Genomic DNA, 10,657 nt, shown 5'->3' with positions numbered 1-10,657 from the left:
AAAGTTAGCTAGTTGAGGCCAGTCAGTTGTGAGGGTTGAAAATTCTGACGTTATGAACAACTAGTCATCCTCCAAATTTCATGCCAATCCATTCAATCGTTGTCAACAGATTTCACCCCCCCAAAAAAGAAAATCAAACCCCATGGTGGTGCTAGAGGAAGAATCGGGGAATTGATCCTGATAACCGTGAATGTACAAAATTTTAATGCAATCCTATCAATAGCAATGGAGATATTTCAGTCTGGACCAAAGTGTCAGACTGTCCAAGAGACCGGCATTGCCATCCCTAAGACCTGTGATCGTGGCCCGAAAAAATAAAAACTCTTTTCTATCAAGTTAACAGATTCAGGTGACGCACAGACTTATAGTAGAAAATGTTTTGACTTGATTTGGTAAAAGTGCAGTAAAACCATCAAACTGTCAAAATAAATCTCCCAACTTGTATTTATTTAATAGCATCACCTTCAGACGACAAATACAGCAGCAAGTTGCACATAAAATGTGATGCTTCATCACTTGTTGTAAAATTATGTTTCATTTCATCAAGGAAACTTAAAGCTATAGCAATGGACTAGTGGCTGAAACAAAAAATGTTAATAGCATCATAGCATCTTACGAGCTATGAGCTAAGAATATCAATAATATGACACAGTCTATGTTGTGTGCCTGTATTTGGTGAATTTGTCAATAGTGGGTCTCTTGTGTCCACAGTTCTCCTCATACAGCTGAAGTCTGCTCCCTTTTGGTCATTTCTATGTCACAGCTGCTCTCGTTGGAGTCTCTATGGTCACTGAAGGAGGGAAACCCAACCCTCTGCTCTATCCATTGGGCAACACTAAGCAGCTTCTTGTCTTGGAAGGTTGGACCAATGAGCTGTAAACCAATGGGAAGGCCCCGTCTTGATAAAGCAGTTGGCACAGAGACAGCAGGCAGACCTGGGGTGAAGAAAAAGACAGCTGAAGGACAGTTCAGAGAAAGGCAGTCATTAGATCTCAAGGTTAGTTAGGTTATCTTGAAGTGATAAAAGGCGGAAGAAGGTTTAACTGAATATAATCACGCTCCTTTAATGCTCTGAGGTACACTTCAATTGTTGAAGGATTCATGAATAAAGAAAAATATGTGAAGATTTTGAAAGAAAACCTTAAGCACTCAGCAGTAAAACTGGGTATGAGTTGTCGCTTCATCTTCCAACATGACAGCAATCCTAAACATACATCTCTCTTGGTGAAGAACTATCTCCAGAAAACCAAGGTGAATGTAATCAAATGGCCTGCACAAAGCCCTGATTTAAATCCAATTGAAAATATGTGGGGTGACCTTAAGAAAAATGTCCATGCCAGACCATCAAATGTGGAGGAACTTGAGAGATTTGCCATAAAAAAATGGGCTGGGATTCCTCAAAAGAAGTGTCAGAGACTCGTTGAAAACTACAACAAACGACTGCAGGCAGTTATCCAGCAAAAAGGATACACAGCTGACTATTCGAATGTGGGGGGCTAATCATTTTGACCCTAATAGTTTTTGTGTTTTGTGGAATATTTTCATTTCTGTGTGCGAAATAAAATAATGTAAGCATCCAAAATAAAAGTAGGATGTCTAGAAAAGCTGTGTTAAAAATGTGTTGCTCTGGTTAAAAGCGCTTGGGAAAATCTTGAAGAAACTTGAGATTTCATAGGGGGGCTAATCATTTTGTCTTCAACTGTAACTTCCCACACATGCATGAACAGTTTGACCTGAAGGCCTCTTTTTCTCTCTGTACCTGCCATGTTGACAGGCTGGGTGAAGACATCTTCCTGTGCGCTGCGTGTTCGGTTGTCTTCCTGTGTGAAGTCAGAGTAACAGGCTGCATCAGTCAGAGTGGAGGGAGTCAGCAGCACATCCACACCTGAGCTGAACACATGCTTGAAATCATCTGCAATCAGCCGGCGGACTTTCTGAGCCTTTACAAAGTAGTGCTGGTAGTTCCTGGAAAAATGAGGGCGAGGGTGTCGACAGTTAATTCTTGCTGTTTTGGTAATATCACAGCTCCACTGAACAATTTTATCCTCTCTTATATTTCATGACAGACAAGTTGATAAATAACCAAATGCTTCTACCTGTAGGGTCTAATGACAACAGAAATTGGAGAGTAGAGAAAAGATTGAAGAGAATCGCTGACATACTGTCAGCTATACACTAGTTTCAAGTTAGTGAATTAAAGCAGAAGGGTGCACAAGGTTCAATCTGTGGTCTTACTCTTTAAGTAAGAAGTAATTTCCAGACAGGATCCTCCCTCTCACTACGTCGTTGAAGCCCTCATGTCGGGTTGAGGCATACATGGCATCCGTCGAGCTGTCCACAATACTGCGATGGCCTGATAGAAGAGGGACGGAAATCAATATTAGTAGTAATAGTATCTTTTCTGATTTTGGGCTGTAAAATAATCCATCAGATTCTCTGTAATCTCATGCGTGACGTGGCACCGAGTGTGAAATACTTCATGCTACACCCGTAATATATTGTATACTAGTTCATACCATATTGCAGGCCGTCGAAACGGGCCATGTTAGACGCCACTTCAGTATGGCATAGGACATGGTAGCATACAATGGAGTACTGGGTGTGGGGGAGGGATACTTGCTGCACTTTTGCCCCTGCCCTCTCAAACATGTCAGCAACACGATTCCACTGCGCTAGAGTCTCCTCAGACAGACCCGGGGCGTGGTACTCCTGACATATATTAAGAGACAGCAAAAACAAGTAGCTTTAGGAAATCAATGCATTTGTACTAACAGAGAAAAAAAAAATTGGATTAGAAATATCTTTATGTACAATGTATATAACAGGAATGCAACGATATATCGAATGTCACAATTTCGCAATAGAAATATGGCTCGATGCTGCTGTGGGACTGTGACTCTATCTCCTGTGACATTACATGGTTATTTACTACCTTTCCTTGTCACAAATTGTATTGTTTCTGTTTGAACAGCAGAGGGTGCAATCATAGTAGTCAGAAAGACAGACTCCGGTCATCCTTTGCGTGCAAGCCCAGCACTGCTAAAAATAAACCCAAAGAGAAAATTATGCATGAACGTGCCAATAACAAAATAGAGCTTAAAGATGTTCCATTGACTTTTAGAGCTGATGTGTGGCAACATTTCGATTTTCCATGGCCAAACGAAGGTCAACTACACGACAGGAAACACATCAAACATGAAAAGCCATTTGGCATATCGGCAAAAGCTCAAATCACAACAACAACAAAGCTTCAGCTGGTCCAAAGGAGCCTGAAAGAACATTTGGAGCCCTGCTTCTGCATAACAGTCAGAGAGCTGAAGAAATAACAAGACACATCAGTGAATATATAACCAAGGACTTAAGGCCATTTTCTGTGATTGACAACGATGGATTTTGGAAGTTAGTAAACACATTGGAGCCATACTATATAGTATAATTCCACCAAGGCCACACTTTAGTTAAACAGTGATACCAGTTATGTACCAGGTGCCAAAAGCTGAAGTGACACAGGGCCTCAAAGAAGCAGAGTGCATCGCAATAACCACAGATGGGTGGACTTGACGAGCTACTCAGACCTATATTACAGCCACAGCTCATGCAGCTCAACTGCCACAGCTGAGCTGTCCACCAAACAGAGCCTGTTAAACCTGCCAGTACATAGATTGGTCAGAACAGGTCTTTTAATTTTATAGTAGGACTGCTACTGACTGCTGCATTGTTTTTGTTTTGAAACTGTACATGGTTCAATCACTCATTGCCAAAGACAATTCATTCTAAGTTTTTGCACATGCTGAGGTCATGGCTGACTACTTTTATGAAATACGGAAAACAGGAGCACATTAAGTTAAAAACAAATTGTATATAAATAAAAAAAGCAGATTTATTAATAAAGGCCATTTTTCATTTTCCCTACTTTTTTTTAAATATCACATATATCGTATTGTGGGCTTAATATCAAGGTATTATTGTACCTTGAGTTTTTGATATTGTTACATCCCTAGTAAATAATGTACTCTAGAAGGAATTTGTCTTGATTCAGGTACAGGACATGAGGTCAGGTTTACCATTAAAAAAAAGTGGAAAAAAGAAAAAAAAAAGAAATTTGTCAAGGTGGAAAATAGACAACATATAATACAGATATAATATCAACTGTTTATTCTCCACACACACACACACACACACACTTCGAAATAGCCACCTTTTGCTTCGATGACAGCTTTGCACACTCTTGGCATTCTCTCAATCAGAATCATGAGGCAGTCACCTGGAATGGTTTTCAATTAACAGGTGTTTAATTTCAAGAGTTTATTTGTGGAATTTCTTGCTTGTTTGAGTGTTTTAGACCATCAGTTATGTTGTGCTGAAGTAGGGTTGGTATACAGTTAACAGCCCTATTTGACAACTGTTATAATCCATATTATGGCAAGAACCACTCAGCTAAGTAAAGAAGAACGACAGTCAATCATTAATCTAAGACATGAAGGTCAGTCGATCCAGAAGATTTCAAGAACTTTGAATGCATCCTCAAGTGCAGTCGCAAAAACCATCAAACGCTGTGATGACACTGGCTGGAAGACCGCTACAGGAGAGGAAGACCAAGAGTTACCTCTGCTGCAGAGGATAAGTTCATCAGAGTTCCCAGCCTCAGAAACTGTAAATTAACAGCACCTCAGAATAGAAGCCATATAAATGCTTCACAGAGTTGAAGTAGCAGGCACATCTCAACATCAGCTGTTCAGAGAGGACTGCTTGAATCAGGCCTTCATGGTCGAATAGCTGCAAAGAAACCACTACTGAGGAAGACCAACAAGAAAAAGAGACTTGTTTAAACACAAGGAATGGACATTAGACAAGTGGAAATCTGTACTTTGGTCTGATGAGTCCAAAGTACAGATGTTTGGTTCCACCTGCCACGTCTTTGTGAGACGCAGAAAAGGTGAGTGGATTGTTTCAACATGTCTGGTTCCCACCGTGAAATGCAGCAGGTAATGGCAGTTGGAAAAAAAAAACAACAGAAATAGAGAAATACAAAATAAAAACCAGCATGGCAACCACACATTCTGCAGCGACATGCCATCCCATCTGGTTTTGCACCAAACACACCTCCAGGCTATGTAAGGGCTATTTGACCAAGAAGGAGAGTGATGGAGATGACTTGGCCTCCACAATCACCTGACCTAAAACCAGTTGAGAAGGTTTGGGATGAGTGGACCTCAGAGTGAAGGCAGTGCAGCCAACAAGTGCTCAGCACCCCTGGGAACTGTTGGAAAACCATTCCAGGTGACTGTCTCATGATGCTGATTGAGAGAATGCCAAGAGTGTGCAAAGCTCGAAGCAAAAGGTGGCTTCTCCGAAGAATCTAAAATATAAAGCATATTCTGGTTTGTTTAACCCTTTTTCATTTACCACATAATTCCATATGTGTTCCTTCATAGTTTTGATGTCTTCAGTATGAATCTACAATGGAAAAAGTGTCCAAACCTTTGACTGGTAGTGTATATGTATAATATGAATCTTCAAATAATCAGAGCATCAATCAATCTTTTAAAAAAAAAAAGTGTCAGCTGAAACAACACATGAAACAACACAATGATTTTAATTCAAAGCTAAACTCACCTTGGGGATGCCTACACAGATGTTACTGGCATCAAAATCTTCAGGTAGCTCTGTAAGTGATGGGGGTGCAGGAATTGTTGTTGAGTCTCTTAAATCAAAGCCTTGGAGGACATCTGTGTGACATAACAAAACCCAAGGTTAGGGCCATTATTTGAGGGCAGTATGACAAATGTACAACAAAGAAGAACTGTTCTACGATGTCACGTATTCTTGCTATTACATGGATGTATTTAAAGGTGCCCTGTGGAGTTGGAAACAGAAAAAGTTTATGTTTAGTTCAAGTGTTAATAACCAAAACACACTGTGTATCCTTCAGGTCTAATATATGTGTTGAATGCATTTCCTTCCTAGAGAAAAACTGCGAGGCCAAACTTTAAACATTAAGTTAGAATAATATTCATAAATATAAAATACCTTAAATTGTGCAATCTTTATGTTCACGTTTGCTTGCTTATGTTTGTAGGTGCATAGCTACTTTTGGTGGTGTGTTATTGTCGCCAACTCTTGATCAGCAGAATGATGTGAACGGCAGGATGAGAATCGTGCTGTTGGCATGCTTGTTACATACTTGTTATAATTTTAAAAATGGCATCCTGCAAAATCGTGGTCATTTGATGAAGTGCAAAGTGCAAGAAGGAACGCTACCGCAGGTCCTTCACTCCAACAGACATCAGGTTATTCAACTCAGGCATTGGATAATGTAGCACTGCGCCCATACACATACTGTTTTTCTCTGCACTACTGTAAAACAATTGTCTATCTCACACATGCTATGACCTGTGCAATATTTCCTTTTTCCTTAAATACTACACCTATGCATATTATATGTGTAGACATACAAAACTGTGAAATTCTGTAGAATTTTTGGCATTATATTTTTATGGCAATATTTCTTTTCGTTCTTTGTGGCAATATATATTTTTTTACATATTTTTTCTTTTATATGGTCCTTTGTATATAATGTACATGCATATAGTCAGCTTTTATTTTGTATTCTAACCCTAACCCTATTGCCTGCTGCCTGTAACACCCAAATTTCCCTGGCTGAGGATTAATAGTCTTATCTTATATATTTTTATTTTATTGGAAATAAGTAACACACATACATATTCATCTACTGTGCAATAGTGCATTTTTTCAATATTTGCAATATGTTTTTGGTATAAAATGTACATATATATAAAGTCAACTTATTATTTTGTATTTTTTATTTTCCATTACATTTGCTATTTCTATTTCTACTGATGCTGCCTGTAACACCAAATTAATAAAGTTGATCTTATCTCATCTTATCTGAAACATTCCTCTGGAAGATCATCTGAAGGTGATGTCACGGCAGTTTCACCGTCGCTATGATGATCTCCTAAGAATCCCACCGTCACTAGGGGGTACTGGCTGCGGTGAAAATGAAATCAAGAATAGTACCAACCTGGTACCAAAAGTGAGTTATGTGCAGGTGCACAGTCTATAGCACTGTATCTACGAGAAGTGCAGAGTATAGGAATGGAAAGCATACACTACATCAGATAAGAAAAAAGAATGTAAGCAGACAAAGTGAAAAGATAACTAGCTCTGACAATTTCAAACTGTTGTCTCCCTTGTTATTCCACAAAGGATTTGAAAGACTACAAAAGACTGCTTTGTTTTTGTATGCCTGAGTCTTTGTATGATGAGCAGCCTCATCATACAAAGACTCAGGCAAGGAGTGAGGAAGTGCTGATTGCTCAATTGGCGAAAGAAGTGCAAATCACACATCCTGTTAATTAGAAATACAATGACCCTTGTGGTGACAGTCTGCCAATAAAACTTGTTATGTTACAGCCTTATTCCAAAATGGATCAAATTCTTTTTTTTCCTCAAAATTCTACACACAATATCCCATAATGAAAACTTGAAAAAAGTTTTTTTTAGATTTTTGTAAATTTATTAAAAATAAAAAACTATTAAATCACATGCACATAAGTGTTCACAGCCTCTGTCATGAAGCTCAAAATTGAGCTCAGGAGCATCTTGTTTCCACTGATAATCCTTGAGATGTTCCTGCATCTTAATAGGAGCACACCTGTGGTAAATTCAGTTGATTGGACATGATTTGGAAAGGCACACACCTGTCTACATAAGGTCCCACATTTGACAGCGCATGTCAGGGCACAAACCAAGCATGAACTCAAAGGCATTGTCTGTAGACCTCCGAGACAGGATTGTCCCGAGGCACAAATCTGGGGAAGCGTACAGAAAATTTTCTGCTGCTTTGTAGGTCCCAATGAGCACAGTGGCCACCATCATCCGTAAATGGAAGAAGTTTGGAACCACCAGGACTCTTCCTAGAGCTGGCTAGCCGTGTAAACTGAGTGATCGAGGGGGGAAGCGCCCTAGTCAGCGAGGTGACCGAGAACCCGATGGTCACTCTGTCACAGCTACAGCGTTCCTCTGTGCAGAGAGGAGAACCTTCCAGAAGGACAACCATCTTTGCAGCAATCCAACAATCGGGCCTGTACGGTAGAGTGGCCAGATGGAAGCCACTCCTTAATAAAAAGCACATGGCAGCCTGCCTGGAGTTTTAAGGACTCTCAGACCATGACAAACAAAATTCTCTGGTCTGATAAGACAAAGACTGAACTCTTTGGCGTAACTTAGCGTAACTCTTTGACATAAGTTACCCCCATCAGTCAGAACGCAATCTACTTCACCAGGTTAGTTCCATTGAATTCAAAGAAAGCAGGAGCTGGGCATGTAGAATGAATAAACCAATAGTTTCCTACCTAAGACGATGGCTGCATCACTGACACTTCGGGTCATAATTCCGGGGACGTCCATGGAGTTAACCAGGGGAATGAGACCATGTCTGGACAGCAGACCATAAGTGGGCTTCAGGGCCACAACACCACACAGTGCTCCAGGGTTACGAGTAGAACCACCTGTGTCTGAACCCAAAGCCCTGTCAAAAAATTACCAAAACCAAAGTAAATTTCAGAGCAGCATTTGGAATCAAATCTTTCTTTTTGTATGCAACAGTTTTTTCTTAAACATTTTTCCTCAACCAGTGAACATGAATTTCAATGTGTTCCCTCACAGGTAGCTGGTGAGAGAGGCCACGGCTGCAGCACTTCCTCCTGAACTTCCTCCAGCAATGACCCAGTCAGAGTCTGGCGCTGCTGTCTGCTCTCTGTAGGGAGAAGCATAGCTCCAGGGGTTTCTCACTGGACCGAAAGCCCCATCAGTACTGCCTGCACTGCAAGACAAATAAAAACAAATTATAGATAAATAACACAATAACAACTAGATAAAAAATGCACTCAAGTCTCTTCTTGAAGGTGCACACAGCCATAATGGCTTTATCAAGCAAATTACAAAAAAAATTGACTAGTTGTTACAAAAATGCATGCTGTATCTTAGTGTGAACTATTTGGCCATTGATATCAATGGCCTTACCCCATAGCGAACTCATCCATGTTGGTCTTTCCAATAAGAACAGCCCCTTGGTCTAAAAGCTTCTGGACCACTGTAGCATTGTAGGGTGGAGTGTAGTCTGCAGCAAAACTAACGGTAAGTTATCTTTAATGGACTGACAGAGTGGAAAATATAAGCATTGTACTTTCACTGAGGTTTACACAGACCTTTCAGCATCCTGGAGGCACATGTGGTCTTGATATTTTCTGTGCAGAAGTTGTCCTTGACTGCAAAAGGGATTCCATCCAGAGGACCTTTGGGTGCACCTGAAGTAAAACAACAACAAACTGTAACACCTATGACACTACACAGAATATACAGAAACACTCACGTATCCACACCATGCAGCAGTCTGGTTTCTGCTTCTTGAGCTTGCTTCAGCGCCAACTCCTCTGTCTTGGTGATGTATGCATTCAGATATTGTGTTTTCTTTATGCGGTTCAGACACTTCCTACAAAGCTCTGTTGGAGATATACTTCCCTCCCTGAGCGCCAAAGACACCTGGAGAACGATAATAAAACAGCAGTGGTGGAACTGTAGCTCAGATCTATTCAATAGGCCTTTTCCACAACAAAGTTTGAATTGTTACAGTAGGAAGAGCACAGGGTTACTGGTAACATTAACAATGGCTACTTTCTATTCAAGCGTCTCGGTAAGGTGTGACAGTGAACCAGCATACATAATAACACAACCCTTAAACTGAAAGCAGCCAATTGGAGTTCCACCATCATGAACTTAATTATTTACAGCTGTGCCTTACTTACTTATTTTAAAATGTCTTCTGTAAAAACAGCCTAGTATGAGTTTTGATGACTTTCATTGAGTATTTACATGTTATGCTACTTTATACTTGTACTCCGCAACATTTCAGAGGTCAGTGTTGGACGTTTTACTCCACTGCATTTAACAGTTTGTTTTTAAAATATATATTTGGCAAGTTATTTGTGACAAAGATAATCATAAAATAAGCTGTGTTGCTACAGATTAAACTACCTAGCAGTATAAAATGATAAAAACTAGGCACAGAGCATTAAAAGGCTGCTTAAATGTTAATGCATTGGTAATATTCCAGTAATATATTAATGACAAATCTGACACTCTGAATGGGATCCGTCTTCATAATGCTTTTACTTTTGATACTTTAAGTATATTTATCTGCTAAAACTTAATGCTGTACTTTAGTTCAGGTTAAATAAACCTCTATTTTGGTTAAAAAAAAAAAAAAAAAAAAACTACTTCCAAAACTACGTTACACATTTAAATTGTCATTGTTTTGTTTCCGAAACAGACGAGCAATTTTAAATTGTAAGGTTAGTGGCTAGTTTGTCTCCCTCAGTATGTAGAAAGCAGAACAACCAAAAAGAACAATTAGAAACGTATGGCTGACAATATGTTTTAGCTACAAACACGAAGAAGTAAGTTCAAAGATCAAGGAAATACTGGTACTAACCTCTTTTATTGTCAGGCTGAGCATGTCTACAGTATTTTTGTGAAAACCTTTCGAATTTACAACAACCTTCGTAGTAGTCTGCAGGCTGCCATGTTTGTTTCCACAATCAACGTATAACAACGCCTTCTGTGATTGGACAGC

The 10,657-nt window shown here is 39.7% G+C and overlaps 1 protein-coding gene across 2 annotated transcripts; it reads right to left on the bottom strand.

The window, feature by feature from the left end:
• Window positions 1-426: 426 nt before the first annotated feature.
• On the bottom strand, window positions 427-10,611 carry qrsl1 (glutaminyl-tRNA amidotransferase subunit QRSL1). 2 transcript variants are annotated; one of them, XM_041954477.1, is made up of 11 exons: window positions 10,517-10,611; window positions 9,408-9,567; window positions 9,234-9,332; window positions 9,049-9,145; window positions 8,690-8,848; window positions 8,379-8,554; window positions 5,617-5,729; window positions 2,517-2,709; window positions 2,236-2,353; window positions 1,760-1,965; window positions 427-935 (listed from the first exon to the last, which is right to left on the bottom strand). In XM_041954477.1, exons 1-11 carry the CDS (start codon window positions 10,538-10,540, stop codon window positions 718-720), a joined length of 1,563 nt encoding a protein of 520 aa, XP_041810411.1. In that variant the 5' UTR covers window positions 10,541-10,611; the 3' UTR covers window positions 427-717. The 2 variants fall into 2 exon arrangements, with proteins under 2 accessions (XP_041810411.1, XP_041810412.1); XM_041954478.1 differs by having other exon boundaries at window positions 1,760-1,820.
• Between the last annotated feature and the right edge of the window lie 46 nt (window positions 10,612-10,657).

This window comes from Chelmon rostratus, chromosome 15 (genome assembly GCF_017976325.1).
Source record: "Chelmon rostratus isolate fCheRos1 chromosome 15, fCheRos1.pri, whole genome shotgun sequence".
NCBI lineage: Eukaryota > Metazoa > Chordata > Actinopteri > Chaetodontiformes > Chaetodontidae > Chelmon > Chelmon rostratus.
The sequence above is the reverse complement of the archived record's forward strand: the minus strand, read 5'-3'. Positions and strand labels throughout refer to the sequence as shown.

Excerpts from the sequence above, each read along its gene's own strand:
- qrsl1 (XM_041954477.1), bottom strand. The coding sequence starts at position 10,540 with ATGCTCAGCCTGACAATAAAAGAG. Across the intron at positions 8,849-9,048 it reads ATGGATGAGTTCGCTATGGG|TGCAGGCAGTACTGATGGGG; the intron begins GTAAGGCCATTG and ends TTTGTCTTGCAG. Across the intron at positions 5,730-8,378 it reads TGATGCAGCCATCGTCTTAG|ATGTCCTCCAAGGCTTTGAT; the intron begins GTAGGAAACTAT and ends TATGTCACACAG.